Source organism: Panthera onca, chromosome D4 (genome assembly GCF_046562875.1).
Source record: "Panthera onca isolate mPanOnc1 chromosome D4, mPanOnc1 haplotype 2, whole genome shotgun sequence".
Classification (NCBI taxonomy): Eukaryota; Metazoa; Chordata; class Mammalia; order Carnivora; family Felidae; genus Panthera; species Panthera onca.
The window spans coordinates 39260824-39284167 of NC_138351.1; the positions used below are offsets into that span (position 1 = coordinate 39260824).

General features: G+C 38.5%; 1 protein-coding gene and 1 pseudogene across 12 annotated transcripts in view; both read right to left on the bottom strand.

Annotated features, from left to right (window-relative positions):
- The window catches only part of MPDZ (multiple PDZ domain crumbs cell polarity complex component), a 162245-nt gene that overhangs the window by 49800 nt on the left and 89101 nt on the right, over nucleotides 1-23344 (bottom strand). For all 12 annotated transcript variants that reach the window (XM_081790895.1, XM_060609750.3, XM_060609747.3 and 9 more), the window contains 5 exons: nucleotides 20467-20748; nucleotides 20071-20194; nucleotides 10555-10753; nucleotides 4629-4733; nucleotides 790-882 (listed from right to left, as the gene is read on the bottom strand). In XM_081790895.1, coding sequence (XP_081647021.1) covers nucleotides 790-882; nucleotides 4629-4733; nucleotides 10555-10753; nucleotides 20071-20194; nucleotides 20467-20748 — 803 coding nt within the window. The remainder of the gene's footprint in view (nucleotides 1-789; nucleotides 883-4628; nucleotides 4734-10554; nucleotides 10754-20070; nucleotides 20195-20466; nucleotides 20749-23344) is intronic.
- Nucleotides 15124-16480, bottom strand: LOC132663482 (large ribosomal subunit protein uL6 pseudogene; annotated as a pseudogene).

The following is a 23344-nucleotide window of genomic DNA, read 5'->3' on the forward strand; positions in this document are numbered from 1 at the left end:
ACTAAATAAGTGCAAGAAACCATTATGATGGTCACTTGTAGATCTGTTTATAGGACAATCCAGTGACTACTTCTATTTTATACTTAATGCAAAATACCTTACATTTTTTTCCTTCAGTATTTTGTGTGTCTCTATATCTTGTCTATCCAAGTATATTATACTTCCTTGAAGGTAGGATTTCTGTCTTATACTTCCCTGTTATTCACAAAAACACGTGCATCCATAATCAGAGCTCAATAAATTCCTATGAAACTGAATTTGATTTTACTCAGCATGAATACAAAAATATGCCTTAGTGATGCATAGGGATATATAGGAACATATTTAGGAAAGTTATCTTTTCTATATATGAAATTGGCTCCAGACAGAGCATGGGTTAAAATAACTACAGCCTGTGATAACAAGATGCTTACACACGCGAGCGCGCACACACACACACACGTTTTGAATATATATGCTATAAATGCTAGAGAAAATTTAAATTAACATTTGGTGGTATACCTAAGATCAAACTCTATAGAAAATATTATGCATTCTATCTACCTGTGCATAATTTTCTCTAGTCAACCACATTTTACCCCTACTACGTGCCAAACCTTTGTATACATGTTAGTTTCAACCCCGTGGAGTAACACGTTATCTTCTCCACTGCACACATGAAGAAACGGACGGTAAGGGATATTAAAACACCTTGCTTGATGTCACAGCAGCAAGTTGTAATCCAGTACTTGAAACCACACCTCCCTATCTTTAAACACTGAGTAGGCAGAAGACAGAAATAGTCCTTACCGTCTGGGCTGATTCCAATTACTGTATGCTGCATTTTGAAGCTCACTTTCTTCTCCCTCTCCTTCTTCTCGCTCTGGTAGTTCTGGAATGTCTCTGTTAAAAATTTACATAGTGAGTACTCCAAAATCCTAGTAAAACTATGCAAGTTTGTCTTATATATACCGTATTATTTATTTGGCTAAAAATGCAGAGCTACCTTATATTTTTACATACTTGGCCAATTTTACATTAAGGGGAAAAGAAAAACCTAATGAAACAAAATGAAAACCTTATATTAGAATCAATCTACCACAACTTAGTCTGGAGATATAAGATGAACACTAAGATTCTTAGCTAGTCTGTTTCTTTCCCAAGGAAATATGGGAAAGGAACAAGAAAGGGATAAATGCAAGAACTTTAAAGAAAAACATTCAACAAGTATTTCTCTTTTTTTAAATTTTTTTCATGTTTATTTATTTTGGGAGGGGGGAGTGGGGGAGGAGCAGAGAGAGAGAGGGAGACACAGAATCTGAAGCAAGCTCTAGGCTCCCGTCTGTCAGCACAGAGCCTGATGCGGGGCTCAAACCCACAGACTGTGAGATCATGACCTGAGCTGAAGTCGGACGCTTAACTGACTGAGTCACCCAGGCGCCCCTCAACAAATATTTCTTAAACTAAACATATAAGAGATAGAAGCACCATGTGGGTTATAAACTTGTATGGCCCTGATTGATTCCGTTCTTGAAAGAACTTATCCACAAGTAAGACAGAAAATTAGCATCTCCGCCTCCTAAGGACAGACCAAAGCTTTCCCTTCAAGGAAGACAGAAGATGCTTTAGGTCCAGCTTCAGCCCACCCAGAGGGGTCATGCATAAAATACTCCTCACAGAAAGCAGTGTACAATGTACCTGTATTCAAGGCCACTTTTCAATTTCTTTAGGAATTCAGATTTTGCCAAATGCCAGGCACGTAAAAAAAAAATGTGTTCAGTCTGTTAACTAATTTTAAATTAAACTGTAAATAAAACCATATCGATACATACTTTGTTTTCCAAAAGGTATACTCTGCATCAATACATTGTAAGAGCAAGAGAGAATGATTAAATCGATTATAGTGTGTCCTTACACTGTTAGTAAAAATCGGATTACTAAAGACATACGTGAACACATTCTTTTGAAAGCAGAGAAGGCTGTAAAAATTCTAATTTAATAAATGTTTCCAGTTGACTTTTATAGAAGCTGAATAATCTAAAGAAAGTGTATGCTCAAATTATGTCTATTCTCCAGTGATATGAATACTCAACTCTGTCAAATTGTATAACCTTTAGACTCTGAGATCAGAAGTCATGTAACCCAAACCCAATAATCCATCTGTGTTTGAATGTGTTTCACAACATCTTTGGAAAGCAACTGTCCAGGCTCTCCTTGAATGTCTCATTCTTCCTTTGACCTAAATGTTAGATTTTTGGTTTCATGTGAAGAGGAATTCTGCCTATCTGTCCTACCCATTGTCGTATGTTTGAATTCCCTTCCTGTGCAAATTGAGGTAACAAGGTTCTGAATGAGGCTGGGACCCAGGAGCCTAAGCGTGACAGTGGGACAAGACTGATGGGAATGGGTCCAAAAAGGGGATTTAAGAAGGATGTTGAGGAGCAGACTGAGGACTAGAGAGACTGAGGGAAACCGTACTCCTGAAGATACAGGGTACACAGGTGAAAACTAGACTAACCCTCAGGAAATACAGCTGGAGGGAAGATGGCAGAGAAGCCGGTATGGAACACAGACAATAATGAGAACTTAAAATGAGTTCCTGAAATATTCAGTGACAGCCATGGGGATGAGAGAAGTTCTTACCCATCAAGCCCAAGCTCAGGGAGCTACACAGACACCCTCTCAAATACACTAACCTCATGTTCCTACCTTTTTAGCTGTAAGACTAATATCCCGAATCCTCTGATACAAAAACTCCATTTTCTTCAAATGATTCTATAATCCTAGAATCCTTTAATCAACCCAGATAAGCTCCTATAAATGTGCTGTTCATTCATTCCTTATCCATCTTAGAATGTGGTTTACAGGAATCAAGTGCCGTGTGCTCCAGAGAACAGAATGGACCAGTTCTCTTCTCCTGAACTCATTTGGCTAAGAATGAATTAGACTTCTTTGCACCTGTGTTTGGCCACTACCAATGACATTTCTATCAAGTATAACAACTCTTTGTACATCTGCATTTAGATTTGAGAAATTGGCACAAGGTCACACAGTAAAGTAACAGAGGTAAGGTATGAACTGAGGCCATCTTATTATAAAACCTGAGCTCTAACCTCCATGCTATACTGTCCCATATTTTTATACTGGGCTTGTGCAATTCTCTCTTTGAGTACAAAGGTTAAGAACATAGGGCCTGACTGTCTATATTCTAATCTTGGCTCTGCCAATTAGTAGCTACGGAACTTGGACAAATTACTTATCCTCTCTGGTGCAGATTCCTTTTCTACAAAATGCAGGCTGTTTTGTTTTGAGGGCCCTTGTACTAACAGCAAATATACTTTCTCTGCAATGAAGCAGGTAGTCACAGCACTGGACAATCCAGGTCAATGTGCTGGGAGGGAGCACACAGTGCTGAAAGTGGCTGTTTCTCTAATGACTTTTGAGAGCTTGTAAGGCCTCAGAACTTAATAGGAATATGATGTTACCTTGGCATAGTCTTTAAACTATTCGAAATAATATTTTAGGGGGATACTGGAATTATTGCTTTACCATTTTGACAGGAAGCTATAATCAATTAATGCCATTAACCATGAGACAAATTCTAGAGAGGGGTATGGCTGAACTGTGCACAGGGTGGAGTGAATACTCCTTTTCCCATAAAATTCATGAGGCCCCAAGGCCTATGACATTCCGCCTCCTTATTAGCTCATAAAATACCTTTCCCTTCCCTAATGCTTTCTGTATTACTCCAGTCATGAGCACTTCGCAAAGGAAACCGTGATGCTGTATCAAGATACCTGCACAGTCACTGGACACCCGGGTGTTCCGGGATGTTCTGACATCCTCTATGGAATGGCAGAACTCTTGTGAGAACACTCCAGAATGTTTGCAGAGCCATCACTTCTCTGCCATGCTTAAAAGGAAATCTGGCACTCAGTTGTTAATGCAACTGAAAAAAACAGGCCTGGGGTTGAGAGTGTAAAATGGTTCATTCTTCATGGAAAAGCAATTTGACAACATTTCTCTTCCTGTGTTGAACTCAGTCAGCAGCAGCAGCAAAATTTACTTTCTGACATTCTTAGGGGAGATAAGAAAACCTTTCTCTGTGTTAAAGGTTCTTAATAAATTATGTGTCAAAAGCCTTCAAAAAGCCATACACTGTTGCCTAACATGCATATATACAAAGATGTTCAGTTCACAACACTCCAAAAGAGTAAGAAATAATCATTAAAAATGTTTCTGAATTGGTATGTATGTTAATAAAAAACTAAGTATAATTTCTGAATGTGTTTGAAAACATTTATGAAAGAGGAAAAACCATGATACAATACCATACGAACTCCAGGCTCCAGGGAATCAATGAAATAATACTGAAATCTGGGGTAAATTCCCAAAACCCAGTCTGTTAAAAGTACCATACTGAGTGGTGCAACTAAAGAGGATTTTAATTTCTTGATTTGAACTGTCATGTATTTTCCACACTATATGATAATTTCTCAAGTAATGGGGGCTGAGTATTTTTAAAATCTTAGAAGAGAGAAAAGGAATCCATTCTTTTTCATTGTTAGTCCTCCCTGACTCTGGCTCCTAAAGTCTTTCTAGCTTTCTGTATCAGTCACTCATTGCAGCCAACTTACAGCTTCACTCACCTGCCAGTATATGAAGAAAATATATCCAGTGCCATTATTCCTCCAGATTGTTGCCCCAAATTTATTTTGAACTCTTCCAAATGTTCTGCAGGCACATAAGTAATTCTGAAACAGAACACAATCCAGGGGAAAAAAAAGGAAGCAAAGTTTTTTGCCTAACAGGCAAAATTTCTGAAATATAGAAATAAAATTATATTGTCCCTTCATCCCTATTTTTTCACTTTTTCATTTAACAGCTTATTTAGCAGAGAATCCAAACTTGGAAAAGATAAAGCATCCTATAAGCAAAAATAACAGGTTATGGTTTACATTTTTTTTTTAGAGAGAGAAAGAGAGAGAGAGAGACAGAGGAAGAGAGAGAGCATCTCATGTAGGTTCCACACTCAGTGGGGCTCGATCTCAGGATATGAGACCATAACCTGAGCCTGAGCCGAAATCAAGAGTTGAACGATTAACTGACTGAGCTACCCAGCTGCACCTAAAGTTTCTTTTTTTTTTTTTTTTTTTACTTTAAATGTCAAGCGACAATTAAACTTTAAAATGCTGATAAACTATATGCTTACCAATAATTATGTGAGGGAGGAAAGCAGCGTTATTTTCATTTCTGAATGAGAAGAGTAACAGCAATTTTTAGAAAGATCTACTAATCCTTAGAAACATAACAAACAGCAATAACACTGATTTCATCCAAAGATTTCTGGGTTCCTTAGCAGACAAAAATCAGGCATGCTCTACTAAAACACTACTTACCCCAAATTATTTTATATTCATCCATAATATATAATTAATTTTAGGCACTGATAAGCATTATAATAATTATATGTTAGCTCTATTAAGTTATGAACCCGAAAGTCTGAAGTTAAACTATCACAAGTTTATGGGAAGATTCTCTTCCTAATTTGGAGCAACTCCCTAATAAGCTATTTTGGTTTTAGAGAAAAGCCTGATATTTGCCCTTGAATGGTCACTTACTAATTCAACAAATACTGGCTGAATGCCTACAATATGGAGGGCATGAAGCAAGATGCTGACTACAGCTATAATGTTTAGAAACTGATATTTAGAAGTTCAAGTTTACTGCTGCCCTATAAGGCTACAGAACTGATTGATACAAGGCTACAGAACTGATTGTTCAAGGAGGTGGTCCCGAGATCTTCAAATTAAGGAACAGTTAGGTAAGAGAAACACTCAATTTGAAGTTGGTTCAGCACCTTGTGCAACTAAAAGAAGAAGTATGTATCAAAATTGCGCAATATAAAAATCATGAAGACTATTAAGCCAGCTATCCATAACTTACCCATGAAGACAATAAGTACATAAAACCTTAGCAATGGAGGACAAGGATAAAAGGACTGTCTTTTATGCCATAATAAAATAAGAATTATACCACTGGCATAATTTACTGAGTGAGGAGGATATGTAATTCCAGACATATTGGTTATCCCATAAAAAGCATTCACTCTTGTGAGGTCACTTAAATTTGGAGTCAGAAGACACAGCTCTGTTGCTCATCAAGAGTGTAATGGGAGGGTAAATCACCACGACCAAATCCCTATATCCTCAATCACGAAAAGGACGTCACTTTTTATGAGGCTGTTGTAACCCGAGAAGCATAAAACAAATGCAACGCAGTGCTGTACCAGGGCATCAGCTAGCCTGGTCGCACCTGATCGCTCTGGCCGACTCCGTGGACCCTTGGGAGTCTCCTCATGACACTTTTACCGCAAGGATCAAAAAATAAAGCAGCACAGTTGAGAGGGTTCAGGAGTACACTGGGAGACAGAGTCACATTCTAATTCTGGCTCTAGCTAATTTATTCATCTATAAAAACACCTTCTCCATGGTGTTAAAAATATATGGAATAATAAACTTGAATTTATCCCTTCAAAAATAATGAGTAAAAAATGTGTAACACATTATGTCAGGAAGACTGACTCTATTTTACACGAAGACAAGTAAAGATAAACCTAAAACTAAAAAGCCCATTCAAGAAAACTGGCATTATTTCTGAAGACTCAGTAAAGGTAAAACATATAAATAAAAGTCAGGTAAAACATATAAATAAAAACATAAAAATAAAAGATAAAACACATAAAAAGACTTGTACAAATAAATAAAAGTCAGGAGTTGAGGGGGGAGCTGGAACACAATAGCAAAAATAATAATAATCAGTTCAAAGTATTGATTTTTTTTTTCAATGTTTCAAGAAGGAAAAAAGGTTTCTACCCCTAACAACGCTGAAAATGAATTTTCCTCCGTGTTCGTCCCAAATTGTTTTTTTCTTTTACCAAGGCTAGGGGACAGGGAGTTTCACAAATATTTTTCTGATACGTTAGATGGCAGTGAGAAATGGAAAAGAAGGCAGTTTTCATAAGTAGTTAGCCCACAGACAGCGAGGACACCAGAACAAGAGGCCCACAATGCAACAGCACATGCAAAGCAATTCTAACACACGCCTGGTCATACAGCACACAAAACCTCCAAGTCGCCAGAGCACCAAAAATAAACACACCGCAACAGCTTATTTGACAGCTGTATTAAAAATTCTTAAATGTAAACCAATCTTTGGTTACAAATGGGGTGGAAGAAAAAAGAATAGCATTAGGAACGCCGAAATGTGATACGGCTATTAATCCCGAGACCGCGTCTGCACATGCAGACATTCCCTGACAAAGAGCCTGGTAGCTTAGTAGTTGGAAAATGTGATTTTCAAATGAGTTCACAATCAGCAGTGCAATGTGAAAATGTAACAATCTCATAGTTCTTTTGGGATTTATGTTCTGAAATAAATGGGGGGGGGTGCAAAATGTATACACTGAATCTATTATCTGGATGTATCCCTGCACTGGGAAGTTATAAAAGCATGAAATGGTTTTCACAGACAAGTTGTAACACACAGCCATAATGAGCTTTTGAATCACCGATACTCACACATAAAAGGGGGCTCAATCATCAGCAGGTGCTGTAGAAAATCTAGAATGTGAAGCATACGCCGCGGCATCTTTTTACAATGGTGTTAACAAATGTCAATGTCTTGTGCTGAATGTGAGATGCATACATATGTAGTTAAAAGTGGGTGCTCCTGGTTGTTTTTTTTTCCCCTTTCCACCTCCCTCCCCATCTACACCTCCCCCAGAAAAGCATCTGCTCTTCACTGGTGTCTATAGCAGTGATTATTAACAAGCATGGAAAAATATAACTGCAATCAATCTTTTATTCCTTGATCAGGAATTCATCCCACACTTTGGGTTAAGGCAGGTGAATTCTGATTCAGCTTGGTAATTATCTGGCAGATGTTAGAAGCAGCTGCTGCTAAGCACAAAACCCTGGCTATTATTATAGGAATATAAGAGCTCCTGGCAAGGTGGAGTGAGAAGTGAAACAGTGCATTCTGGTGAGGCTTCACATCTGGTTTTCCATAGAAAATAATGAAACCTGGAACTTAAACTGGCTGTTCTTGAACTCTTGAAACTCAAATTATCTACCCAGGCACGCATGAACGCACACACACCAAGTTCCCAGCTATCTATCGTAAACAGCAAAAAAGAAATTCGGTACATTATCTTCAATAAGCAATGATTTTCCTAAAACCCGCCAGTTATGTAACTGAACCATTTAGAGCCTCTTATTTTCTAAGTCCCCCCAATACGCTCCCTCCACTCCTATCCCACATCAAGCTAGGCTCATAACCAGAAATAAAGAGGAAGAGACGTGGATGGAGCCTACATCCAGCAATGACTGCAAAGCTTAACTGGCCAGGGGCAACGTTATGGTTCCATTCAGAGTAGTGGAAGGACTAGACTTTCTTTTTGGGAGGATTATTCACAGAGCTTTTAAGGTAATTCTAAACCTTTGCTTCATAAAAGCAAGTGATAAGAAGGGGACGGGGCCAAAACACTTCGCGCAAAACGCACGGAACACGCTGCTCAGCCCTGGTCAATCTAAATGGCTATTTGTGTTGATCATTTAACACGCTTTTTCTGAAAAAGGATTATGTGATTCTAATTTCGTTCTACCATTTACCCAGTGAGTCAAATCAAACCCATCTGAATCACAGCCTTACCAGGACACTTGAGAAGAAATCAGTGTGTTTCGCTTGTTTCTGCCTGTGTACATCCCCACACACCTGACCATGTGAGAAAGAAATGGATTGACTGGTCTTCAGAGGAGGGGAAGATGCAGGACTTTTCTTATTCTTTACGATATGTTCTGACTCCTGGGATCCTAAAGCAGTAATTCATGAGGTTCTCTCTTTAGATATCCTCAAGGCCCTCATGAAGCTGCTGTCAGCATGAATGGGTCCATTCTGGTGCTGAATCAGAAGGTGGGAGAACAAACAAAGCAAAGGACAGTAGCAACAGAAATGAGGAAAAGAGAAAAAATGACTTTGGGAGCCTGAAAAAGTACCCTGAGACTTTTCTAGAGTGGCCTAGATGCCTAACTTAGGCCAAAACAGTGTCAAAATCGTCTTATTTTTCGGCCACTTTGTAAGTTTTGCGGGACATTCAAACTGAGGGGGAAGACTAGACACAGGCACCATTTCCGGGCCTCAGTGCCAAAAACTGGGCAGGGGACTCGCATTGGTGCCTAGAGCATAAGACATGCGTATCACACAATAAATCAAATGATCAGTTACCAGGCCACGTGTGTTTTATACTCCATCTAAACCATGTAAGCTAAAAGCCTTGCAAAAAAGGGTCTCCATGTGGGTCTATATCATTCATCTTTGAAGCTAGATGAATGGGCACTGGTCTATAAGTGGTGAAGAAAGCTCTTAAAGTTTCTCTTTTTTCTTAGAGGCACTGACATTTTTAACGTATTCTCTTGGACTCACATTATTCAGATAATTAAGGAACTGTCACATGATGAGATGATCCATTCCATTACAAAAGTCAAAAGGGCATGCAAATTTACAAAAGTCCATCACTGAAATTCTGCCTAAAAATAATACTTCTTTTGTGTAAGATAGCAGAATCCACTTCAGACAGTATATATTTTTCTGCTATTTGCTGATGGCAGAATGAAAAACAGATTGTAAATACAGTTTTCTTACCAAAGCTCTAGCAGTATATACTTTGCACAAGAATAATAGAGAATGCAGTCAGTAAAATAACATTAATACAGCAAAGTTTCCCATACTGGTAATCGTTACTTCAATGTAAGCTAAACAATCTTTCCCTGTGCTCTTATTTTACTATTTTATCCCTTATACATTAAATACAAATATTCAATAGTTGATGCGAGAGAAGAAAAGCCAGGCTATTACACTGATGAGGTGTGTCAGAGTCATAAACTGATTTTTATGTTCGCTCAAGAAATGTTTTGTGACTTAAAAACCAAGAGACATATATGATGTGCTTTTAGCACAATATGGGATTATGGGATAGTTTTAAGCACTTCCTGACAAAATGGCCTACATGACCTACAATCAGACTATACCAACAGATTGGTGAATTCTCTTGGATCACGAGGTAGTTGACCAAAGGGTGGATTATGGGTCAGACTGACACTGTTCTATATAGTCTTTTCCATGACCGACCACTGAAAAACTAGCTTAGTTCTAGGATTTGCATAGGTCAATTAGGTAGTACACAGTTCCTTATACTGATCCTAAGTGGACATCCTGTTCTATGAGAGATGGCTCATATCACGGAGACCTAAGGTTCTTGCAGAATTATTAGAGTAAAATTAAACACAGCAGGCAATTTTTTTCAAATATTTAAACATTGTATCATCTTAAAGAAACTATATCTACAATCAAGAACTATTCAGGAATAGTCAAATTCCTGAGTGATTTATTTTTAATAAGCGTGTGATAATTTTAGCATATTAAACAGAAGTACATACTGAAAAAAAAAAAAAAAATGATCCGTGAATCGAACTTCCTGAATTTCCCAAGCCAAACTGGAGTCCGAATGATACTTACTTAATGTCAGGCCCGATGAGAGAGTGTCTTCTCAACATCGCTCGTGCTTGGGCATTGGTTAAGCTGATAGTAGATTCTTCATTAATGGACAAGATGCAGTCCCCAACGGCAATGCGGCCATCTCGACTAATGGAACCTCCGTGAATGATACTTCGAACGATCATCCCCAAGCCATCTTTATTAGCACTTACTGTCATCCCTATGGTAAAGGGGAAGCACAGATACTTGACCTTCAAATTCATTTCAACTTGAATTTAATATACCCTATGGATTCACAGATAAAAGAATAGGAGTAACTTTTTTATCCAGTAAAACACAATCAAAAGGAAAGAAAAAAAATGTTAACACAAAATTTACTTTTTGAAATGGTCGTGAAATTATAGCAGAAAATGATACTCTATGTTAGACATATCAGAGATGAAATAGGTCTACGTTGTGGAGTGACTACAACTCAGGTTATTGATGTGTTGCCCCTGAAATAGAAAACGCTCCTGAGGAAAATATTTTGACAGAAACAAGTCAATTTTATAGCAGTTCGTTTCTTAGACATATAAGAGAATAAATAACAAGACTACAAAGGGAAAATTAGTTGTGTAAATTAAGAAACTCGTGCTATTATTTATTATTATTATTTCTAGTTCATTTATTCATTCAGTATATATTTACTACATGCGTACTATGTGCCAAGTACTATGCTGATTTCTTGAGATTAAAAAAAAGGATAGCTAACACCAAGAAGCTTTTCTTCAAGTCTTATCCTCAGTGACTGATGTACAGTGGTCTGTTTAACTGAAGTGATGTGGACTTAATCCTAATCTCTTCCCATTTTATCTCTAAATCTGAAGTGCTATGAGCTCCAGATTTGGGTATTTAATTGCCGTCCCGACATGTTCCCTGGATGGCTAACAGGAGACACAACCTTAGGATATACAAAACTGAACTTCCAAGTTTCCGCTTCCTGTATTTCTTCCCATTTTTGACAATGGCACCATTACCCTACTCTCCATTTCTCAAAGCAGAAATGTTGGAGTTGTTCTCGATTCCTACCCCTCTCTCTCAGCTCTTGTATTTAATCCCTCACCACGTCCTGTCATCGCTATCTCCAAAATGTATGGCAAATCCATTCACCCTTCTCTGCTTCCAGGCCAACCCCACGCCAAGCTGGCACTTCTTGCCCCACCTTTTGAAAGAGCTTCTCAACTGGTCTTCCCATTGCACTCTTGTCACAGCAGACACAGCGACCATTCAAACAAGACAAATCACATCACTCCCTTGTTAACAATCCTTCACCAGCGTCCTGTCGTGCAGGACACCCCTACAACACACTTAAGTGGCGCAACCCAGAGGGCACTGCTGGCCTGGCCCTCCTGACTCGCGCCCTTCTTCAGTACCACGCCCTGGGCTCCGTCTCCTCCCGCCATGTTGACTGCCTTCAGAAATACACCTAGTCTCTCCCCACTTCAGTGTTGGCCTCACACCTTCTTCCCGAAGCTCCCGTACGGCTAATTCCTTCTTGCTCGTCACCACCACTTCCTCCAAAAGGGTTTCTCAACAAACGCCCTCTGGATTTATATTCCCTTCTCACCCTACCCTTTCTCCAAAAATATAAAACTTTTTGAAATTATGTTTAAAACTTCACATAAAGTAATGTAAATTCACTTAAAACCAAGTGCTAGAAGTTCCTTCCAAACAAGATCATATAATTAAATAATATAAGGAGAGGTACAACTCTGTAAGGGTAGTTTGCAAAAACCTGCTTTGAGAGAAGTCACAAATTCCTTTTTAGGTTTTGTTTTTAATATAAAAATAAAGAAATTCTAAATACTAACATTTTTAAAAAAATTTTTGATGTTTGTTTATTTTTGAGAGAGACAGAGTGAGAGCAGGCGAAGGGCAGAGAGAGAGGGAGACACAGAATCCGAAGCAGGCTCCAGGCTCTGAGCTGTCAGCACAGAGCCTGACGCGGGGCTTGAACTCATGAACCGCGAGATCATGACCTGAGCCAAAGTTGGAAGCTTAACCGACTGAGCCACCCAGGCGCCCCTATATGTTTATGTTTAATTTTTTTAAACATTTATTTCTTTTGAGAGACAGAGCACAAGTGGGGGAGGAGCAGAGGGACATGGGGAGACAGAATCTGAAGCAGGCTCCAGGCTCTGAGCTGTCAGCACAGAGCCTGATGTGGGGCTTGAACTCATGAACCATGAGATCATGACCTGAGCCAAAGTTGGAAGCTTAACCGACTGAGCCATCCAGGCGCCCCTAAATATTAACTTTAATAATACCAAACTAGATTTCTGAGAATACCTTTCTGAGAATAATCCTGACTATAATGTTTCCAACTTGATATTTCATACCTGGATATGGGACATCTGAGCTCTAGTTACAGTTTTCTGATAGAAATGAACTATTATCAAATGTATTTAAAATATTGTTAAGACTTACACTGATGATTTCTAAATGTATTGTTGTCAAGGAAACACCCCTGCTTCCCATAAAGCAACAAGTTTGGATACTGTTTCACCCCTAGTGGGTTTCTTACAAGCAAACAGGGTGGGTCTGGAATGTTTCAATAGGTACTCTAGCTTGTCCTGATGCTGCCAGCCTTCCTCCCATCAAGACCCACCAAATAACTACTATGGTAAAATTAAAATTAAAAGGCAAGAGTATGAAACAAAATTTAGCTCAGTGGTATAGACCAGGACTCTAACCCATCATCTTGTTCTCACTGCCACCATGTGCTGGTATAAATAAAGCAAGTCACTGGGTCACCTGGGTGGCTCAGTCGGTTAAGCATCTGACTTTGGCTCAGGTCATGATTTCACGGCTTGTGGGTTTGAGCCCGTGTCGGGCTCTGTGCTGACAGCTTGGAGCCTGGAGCCTGCTTCGGACTCTGTGTCTCCCTCTCTCTCTGCCCCTCCCCCACTCACACTCGGTCTCTCTCTCTCTCTCTCTCTCTCTCTCTTTCTCTCTCTCTCAAAAATAAACATTAAAGAAATTAAAAAAAAAATAAAGCAAGTCACAGACATGGGACAAATCATCATGAGCTACAGTCAATATGACCTCTGAATTCACTTTTAATGGTACATTTAACCCACGATTCCACCAGCTACTAGCTATTAAAGTTTCCCAGTCACATTAACTACATAAACCAAGAAGTTGGCACCAATTTGCTCAGCTTATACTTTCCTTTCACTAGGTGATAATTTGGGGGGTTCAAGAAATTCTGTATAATATAATATCCACTAATGAGATTTTGCTTGTAACTTCTAAGATCTCTCAATGTTTTTCCTGCAAGAAATAGAATAGAACAGCCCAAATCACGCACTGTAGAACCAGAGAACTGATTCCAAATCTGAGTTTCACCACTTCTAATCAGTATGGCCTTGCGCTGACTTAACATCACACTTGGCCTCATTTTACTCATCTGTAAAATGGGAATAATACCTCCTTTTAGAGTTGTTTAAAGAATTATATGAGAAAAACATGGGGAGTACCTTTCAAAGTGCCTGGCACAAAGTTCCCAAAAAAGTACAAAATAAAAGCAAAAGAAAACTCACAAAAATGTATTCTAAAGGCATCTCTAGCCCAATCCAAAGCTATATTGCTCTCTAAACGCTAAATGCAAATCTCAGCTTTATGTATTAATTTTTTTAACATTTATTTATTTTTTGAGAGACAGAGAAAGACAGAGCTTGAGTGGGGGAAGGGCAGAGAGAGAGAGACGGAGAGAGAGACACAGAATCCGAAGCAGCCTCCAGGCTCTGAGCTGACAGCATAGAACCCGACATGGGGCTCAAACTCACAAACCTGGAGATCATGAGATCATGACCTGAGCTGAAGTCAGACACTTAACTTGACTGAGCCACCCAGGTGCCCCTTAATTCAGCTTTAAAGTAAAGCATATTCTAGTAATCTTGATGTAGCCTTGGGCAACGCAAGCACTAAAGTGTGAAGTATAGTACATGAAAACCAGAGACAGACTAAGGTTTGAGTACTGGCTCCACCTTCCAACTGCTGAATACTTTTCAGAGAAATTCCTGAGTCTGCCTATGTTTCTGTTCCTAATCAGTGAAAAGAAGGTAATACCTTTCTTTCCATCTGACCTTTTGACCTTTTCTTTTTACCTTCAAGTTCTAATACAATGTAATTAGCCAATGGACCACAACCTAATCAAAAACCATCAAGATTAGATTTTTTTTAAAAGATATCATGTGCATGTGTATGTATTAGCATATAACATTTCTCCCTTACATCTGACCTTTTGACCTTTTCTTTTTACCTTCAAGTCCTAATACAATGTAATTAGCCAATGGACCACAACCTTATCAAAAATCATCAAGATTAGATTTTTTAAAGATATTATGTGCATGTGTATGTATCTGAACATAACATTTCTCCCTTAAATTTAACAAAGTTAAAAAAGAAGTGATTCATGACATCAAAGCAAACAGAATGTGGCAGCTTTTATGGAAGTCTGTCATTTATTAACAATTTCTTTTGGTTATCACTAGAGAAAGAAACAAATTATCCAGAAGGCTGAAAGTGCAAACAACCTTATACAGTTAATTAAGGGGAGACTATGAATCTAAGAAAATGTGTTCAGTGATAGACCCTTTCAGAGCATACTCTCCTATCAGCACAAAGCCAGCCTCTATTCAGATTTTCTAGAACATAAACACACTTTTTTGTTAATTTACATTGTAAAGGCAACACTTTTTAAAAGCTTAAATGAATGATTTAATTATTTTAGTGTTTTACACAGATTTTAAATAGTCCTTTTTTTGTGATCCCTTTGCATTTCTTTACTATAAATGCTATAAAAATCTGAATGTCCAACATCTGTCAAATGAGGTAATGGATAAATGTTCTTTCTTTGGCATACTGAAGTTGAACCCCAAAATGCTAGAGGAACCTCAATGGGTTCCAGGAAGTGTAACATCCAGGAACAAAGCCCTGAAAACATTTTGCATACATAAATCATATAAATAAAACTACAAGTTACTTATACTTTTATATTACAAATTAGTTGGCAAACTAATGGTGCTATAATTTCCCACTTACAAGTAAGTGGTTTAGTCTCACAAAGCAAATGAAACGGCTCCCTTATGCTTTTATTTAACCTTATTTTCTTTTACTTTAAGAAAAAGCCCCAAATCAATGCAGCTTTTATTGCCTCTTTAAAATATCACAAGGAAGGCTGGAAAATCAGAGAAATCATGTGGCATCTTGCTGCTTCTGTAGCTGAACGACTTAGATCTTATTCATCAGCGTGCTGGACTGTTCCTTTTTCAGAAACATAGATGCCATCCCAAAATTTTCCAATACCCTTGTTTTTAGCTGTTGCGGCTTGCTGAGTCAAAGCAGCTGAGTTTGATACAAATTCAACGTCATTTCCTTCAAGAATTAACTCATCTTTCTGGGTTTGAGATACTGAACAAGCAACACCCGGCCTCGCCCAACCCTGTGGATGTATTTTTCACCCAAGAAATTTCAGATTTCAACAGGAGAAGGCTTCTCCTGAATAACAACACTGAAGGGGAAATGAGCATACACAGACCTCATCTTAGAACAGAAGCCCAGCGTAACGCCCTTGACCACGTTCTGCACGTGACTACAGATAGTACAAATGGTAGCCAGTTCATTTGTATTTCCCCACCATTTGTCAACTCAGAGCCTCTTCTTTTTCCTTCCAAGAGACTGAGTTCCATATTGACGTGACTGAAGTCCTTCTGCACAGTTCCTCCGGGGACCTTCACTGTACCGGTGCATCTCTTCAGAATGACGTCAACATTCTCTGCTCTGTCGACGGTCTAATTACTGACAATGGTCTTCATTCTCACAGTAGATGCAGCAAAGAGCTCTTACGATTTAATTTTAAAGTCAAACTGAGGTTTAATGGGATTTCCTGGGACGCCCGGGTGGCTCAGTCGGTGAAGCGTCCGACTTCGGCTCAGGTCATGCATGATCCTGTGGTCCATGGTTCGAGCCCCGCGTGGGGCTCTGTGCTGACAGCTCAGAGTCTGGAGCCTGCTTTGCATTCTGTGTCCCTGCCTCTCTCTGCCTATCCCCCACTCCTGTTCTGTCTAGCTCCCTCAAAAATAAATAAGTGTGAAAAAAAATGTTTTTAAAGGGATTTCCCGATATGGTAGAACGCAAGGATAGTTCCCCTTTCACTGCTTTTTTTCCCCAAGAGCTTCATCATCTTAGTGTATTTCTTACATCTAAACTTAAAAGTCAAAGTGTCCAACAATAAATGAAGGTGGTGCTTATATATAAAATGGCATTATTACTTAGTCTTAAGAAGGAAGGAAATCCTAAAAAACCTAATAAAGGAAATTCTGACATGGGATTTGAATGAATGAGTCTTGAAGACATTATGCTAAGAGAAGCCAGTCACAAAGGGACAAATACTGTATGATTCCATCTACAGGAGGTTCTTAGGGACAGTCAATATATATATATATAGACACAGACAGCAGAATGGGTGCCGGGGACAGGGAGAATGGGTATTTATTATTTAATGAGTACACAGTTTCAATTTGAGAAGATGAAAAACTACTGGAGATGGCTGGTAGTGACAAGCTGTGCAACTATGTGAATGGACTTATTGTTACAGAAATACGCACTTAAAAATATTTAAAACGGTCAATTCTGTATATCCTGTATGACGCTAAAAAATGATATAGCCTGACATACTAAAATAGAGCAAGCAAAAAATCCACATGATTGTCTCAACAGATGAAGAAAAATATGTGACAAAAGTCAACATCCTCTCAGCAAACTAAAAATAGGCAAGCAATCCAAGGGGTCAGTTTGTAAAATCAGGTATACTCACACCATGGTTCTTACAAGAGTCTCCCAACTGCTTCCAATATAATCTACCAGCCTGTGCCAGAATGATCTTGAAACGCAATCAGATCATGCCCCTCTTCTGCCCTTAGCAACCACCTCCGGTAGGAACCTAAAGCAGGAGGGTGTTAGGACAGACGTCCTGTGTCCTGCACAGGAACCCCTCCAGCAACTGTATCCCACCTATCATTTCTTCAGCTTCAATTCTCACTCTGCCCACTGTCACACCCCACCTCATCCACGCCACAGAAACCAGTCATGTTTCACATCACTCTGCCTCAGCTCTAGCAGCTTCCGATTTTTCCCCATCCCTCAGTTATGTGATAAAAATCTCCCCTTTGAAATCTTTCTTTGCATTCTGTGTCCCTGCCTCTCTCTGCCTATCCCCCACTCCTGTTCTGTCTAGCTCCCTCAAAAATAAATAAGTGTGAAAAAAAATGTTTTTAAAGGGATTTCCCGATATGGTAGAACACAAGGATAGTTCACCTTTCACTGCTTTTTTTCCCCAAGAGCTTCATCATCTTAGTGTATTTCTTACATCTAAACTTAAAAGTTAAGGTTACTCGACACTCAGAGTAGGCATCAGTTATTCCTGTTAAGCTTTCAAATGTTCTTTATATGAGTGTCTATCATAGCGTGTATTTTAATGCATTTAGGATTCTATATGTTGATTTTCTTACTCTCTAAAACTCATGTTCCTTGAAGAAAGTGATTAAATCGTGCTATCTATGCATGGTGGTGGGAATACAGAAGACAATAAGTGTTTGATAGTTGAATAAATAAATACATTAGAATAGGGGTTTTCACATGGGCTTTGCAAAACCTCTGCCTTACAAGCTAGTCAAAAAAATGGGTTCCGTGGCCAATGAAATGTGAGAAATGCTGCATTCTATAACCTCTTCTTAGAGATCCACAGTGCACATCTGAGTGCCAAAGATTCCAAGAAGTATTTTTTGCAAACAAAAATCTGTCTCCTTACGTGTATCACATTCCAGACCTCTAAACTTGTAGCCCATTTACACTCCTATGTACATCCCACAGAACTAGTATTCAAAGTAACATGCTTTCCTTCCAGGGGTGTCTGGGCGGCTCACTCATTTAAGCATTGTACTTCGGCTCAGGTCATGATTCCAGGGTTCATGAGTTTGAGCCCCGCATTGTGGGCTCTCTGCTGTCCGTGTGGAGCCTGCTTCAGATCCTCTGTCTCCCTCTCTCTGTGCCCCTCCTTGCTAGCTCTCTCTCTCTCTCTCAAAAAAAATAAAAAAATTAATGGGGGGCCGTGCGCCTGGGTGGCTCAGTCAGTTACGTGTCCAACCCTTGATTTCAGCTCAGGTCATGATTTCACAGTTTGTTAATTTGAGCCCCGTGTGGGGCTCCATGCTGATAGTTCGGAGCCTGCTTGGGATTCTCTCTCTCTGCCTCTCTCTCTCAACTCAAAATAAATAAGTAATAAAAAATAAAATAAAATAAAATAAAATAAAATAAAATAAAATAAAATAAACATAAAAAAACCCAAAGTAACATGCTTTCAGAAACCCTGTATTACCAGATGAAATATTTCTGACACGTTTAGATACCCGTAATATCTGTCTCATAATTAACACATTAATAGGAAGCTCTGTAGCTTAAGTTCTATGTTACTCTACCAAATACAATATATAAGAAATATTATAACTACGGAGAAATTCTCTGCTATAACTCTCCATTTAGCTGCTGTTAGCAGTACCTGGCTGCCACCGAATGGAACAACATCCTGGAGACAGAGATTGGCGTCCCGCTCAGCAAGTAAGCACTGTTTGGCTTCTCCACCAAGTCTCAGATTTAACAAGGAAACAATACTCTTCCGTAAGATACCAATGCAGAGGAAACTGCCTGGTCCCATGACAGAAGGACATCACCTCTGATGTGGAGCTAAACAGAGTGTCTCGGGCCACGACTGGGCATCCAGAGCAACTAATTTATGATCCTATTTATCAGCACCAAGCGCTAGGGACAGAGCTGAGTCATCAACTCAAAAGCCTGTGCTCTGCCCGCATACGGTTTTAGCTACTGTAATTGGGACCGCATGTCTACAGGAAATCTTCTTTGTCCGATTCAGAAAGTTTTGTGACTGTTCACCAAACGCAACCCTTTATGGGGTTGCGAAAACCCTGCCACCTGGGAAGAAATACTGAATAACTTGCATTTATAGTTTGGTGCTGGCACACCTGGCTGTCTTTTTAGTCTTTATTTCAGTGAATGAGAGAAATTAAACACAAACTGACTTATGCATAACTGGTAACATTCAAAGAAACTAATAATTTACTTTTTCAAAGAATTTGAAATTCCAAATTGCTGACTTTTCATTTTCTAAGAATTCCTTTTCTGATTTGCTGTTTCATACACAAACAGTTCGTATATCTGTTCTTGAAAGTAAATGATGCTCGTGAATACTCTTAAATAATTAAGAGAGTGAGGGATTTACGCTAGTCTGCAGTAAACAAACCTATTAACCATTTCAGGAAAAATAAAGAGTACATAAAAAGAGAAACCATAAAAACTATAGGAAGATTTGAAACACCTTTTTTATCACCTACAGCCAACAATGCTGAAACCATGTTTGATATTTCATCTTTGGCAAGAGGGTTGAAGAGGCAAGATATATGTGGAAAGGAAGGGACTTACCTAGGCTAGAATTGCCTTTTGCTATAGTAATAGTCCTCTCAAAAGATTCGTTGGTTATATTTTGGAGCATGACGCACTCAGCAGGTGAGGTCAGGGAGTTCTGCTGAATTAAGAACTCAGAGCCCTGACAGGAAAAAAAATAAATAAATAAATAAATAAGTCACATGGAAAGGAAAACAAGACTTTGGAGTATGATTTCAACATCACCCATATTCTCTAACTGGTTGCGCTTTCTTCAGCACGAAGCTACAACCAAAACAAGTTCATAGGTTGGATTCTGAAAATCTCAGCGTCAAGAGAGCACTTGCTCCAAATGCAGAGACCAGCCTGAATCCTCGACCACGTCACTGCTTCCAACCTCATCATAATATACGATACATATCTTTACAACGTTACCTTTCCAGCTGAATCAGGAAGCACTGAAGTAAGCTCTGCACTCGATGTAATTTCAGTTGGCAGGTGAGATTCAGTCCATGCTCTCGAGTTCTCACATTCGTATTGCTGTTCAATAGCATTTGCAGGTGTATAATCATTTACGGTAAAGCCAGAGGCAGGTCCCATGGTCAAGTCCACTGAAGGTGGACTCTCGTCCTGTCTTTGCAGGAGATTCTGGGTGTACAGTTCCTCCAAGGACATGTGCAGATCAAGCACTGGATCTGAAGAATTTTCAGTAACATCCTGATGATGAAAGAACAAAAGGTAAGAAATCATGGCCAGAGACATCAGTGTATTTTTTGTAAGACCATTTCTTAATGAATAACTATCTGGTAGAAAACAAAACACAACACAATTATTCATTACCCAAAAAGTATTAGCAAACATACAAATTCTTCATTTAGCTAACATTCTGTAGATGTTTATTTTTATAATGCTTTTGAATACATTTCCTACAAATCATAGATGTTATGTTCAACTGAGTTATTCTTGTATACTGTACACGAGATCGCTGAAATACAATATTCTATTCTATTCACAAATAAAATTATTTTTAGTTCAATCCACACAGGAAGGCAAGTAACTTGTATTTTCAAATCCTATTTAAACAAGCAGTTCATTTTCAATCAGTACGAAGTTCCTATTTAATATCAAGAGAATATTGATTCTGATTTACAAGAATCTCCATGAAAAAATTATTTTGATAGTCACTTGTAAGTATTTATGGAGAACAGAAAGCTATGTTATTCAAATTATTATAGGGAAAATTCTCATAAATATTGTGCAAGATATACACAGGAAATATTAAGAAGGTATATACTAAGGTATAGGTTCTAAAGTAGGCTCTCTTATTAACAATCTATATACATCACCGCAGAACCTCTCTTGGCTTTATACTTTACTTAATTTCTAAAATTCCCTGAAACTTTAAAATTCGGTCCTTCGACAAAAATGCAGGCATGTACTTACAACAGACATACTGTATCACTTGTGTGCTTTGGGCAAGCCGTTGCTACACGAACTGCTAGTGAACAAACACCAATTTTCCCTACAATCCTCATAATTAATATTTTTAAAGTATAAGAGTAGCATATGAATACATTATCATCAGCAAAGATTCAAGCCGTGCAGATATATACGTGTGTGCTTACAGAGTACAATCTGAAAGCTTTTCCTTATGGCTCCTACTCCCATTATTTTCCCTGGTAGAAATGGCTGGAGTCAGTTGGATGTCTGTCAGAAGTTTGTATTTATCTGCATAATAAATACATATACATACACGTGCATACTCACGCATACTATATGCACTTGTACATTTTTAAAACCTCACTGAAACCATTAGTTAAATAGAATGTTTTCACTTTCTTTATTGAAGTATCTAATATCTGGGCAGGAGAGATATCCATGTCCGTAAATAAAAATCAACTTCGATCTTGTGACCACAAAACTATACCTAAGTATGAAAGGCACTGGAGCACAGACTCTGGAGCACAGGCTCAGATGCTCACTGCATCACTAGTTATACTCTGTGTCGTGGTCTCCTCATCTATTAATTGGGAAAATAAAAGGACATATTTCAGGACTGTTGGGAGGACAGAGAGAGTTAATACCACAAAGTACTGGGACACCTGGGTGGCTCAGTTGGTTGGGTTAAGCATCTGTCTCCCAGTCAGGTCACGATCTTGCGGTGAGTTCAAGCCCTGCGTTGGCTCTGTGCTGACAGGTCGGAGCCTGGAGTCTGCTTCAGATTGTGTGTCTCCCTCTCGCTCTCTGCCCCTCCCCCACTTGTGCTCGCTCTCTCTTACTCTCTCTCTCTCTCTCTCTCAAAAATAAACATTAAAAAAATTTAAAATAATACTATAAAGTACTAATAAGATATCTGACTTAAGAGAAAATGCCCAATAATTATTAACCATTGCTGTTATCTTTATTACACATCTTTGTGCATATGAGAAAATTTATTTAGTATAAACTAGAATTATGGGCCGAATAATATGCACACTTAGATGCTGGCATATATTGCCAAAGAGTCTTCCAATTTTTGCTCACAAAAATATGGGAATACCTTTTAACTGACCTTGCCAACCCTAAATTAGTTTGCTAATTTGAGCTGAAAGAAACATATTCTAAATAAATATAAAATTTAGAGTTTACTATGCATGTCCCTGACAATTAGTGAGAACGTGACAATTGTATATCTCCTGTCAATACTTCCTTCATATATTTAATCCAACTTTTCATAAGTTTCATCAGGGTTTCCACTTGTTCCTGTCATTGATACACTGTATATGAAAAGTCTGTGATATATACCACAAATATTTCTGAGTCTTTACTTATCTTCTCAGCCTGTACATGTTATATTATATAGGTATACATGCAGAAATTAAATTCTTTATGTAATCAAGAATTCTTTATGGAAAGAAATTCTTGATGCAATCAAAGTGTCAAATTATTTTTGTGCTTCTAGGTTTCGTAAGTTGCTTAATAAATCCTTCCACACAAAGTAAATGAAATGCTTTCTAGTATTTTTCTTATTTATAAATGCTTTCTTTTCAGATTCAGTTTTAATCCTTCTAGAATTGATTTCAGGGTGTGGCAAGAGATATGGGTCCCTTTCTGTTTTTCATAAAAGGGTAATCAATTTTTCCAATACAGTCCATTACATTCCTCTTCTTCAGTGTAAGTTATCATCTCTCTGGAATTATCAAATATTCTTGGTACAAAGAACTGAGGCAAGTGGGAGCATCACGCAAGCAAGTAACACCTTTAGACTCTTTGGGAACAATGACAGGAAACCATCATCCTCCACACAGTTGGAGTCTAACCAATAACCTGCTGG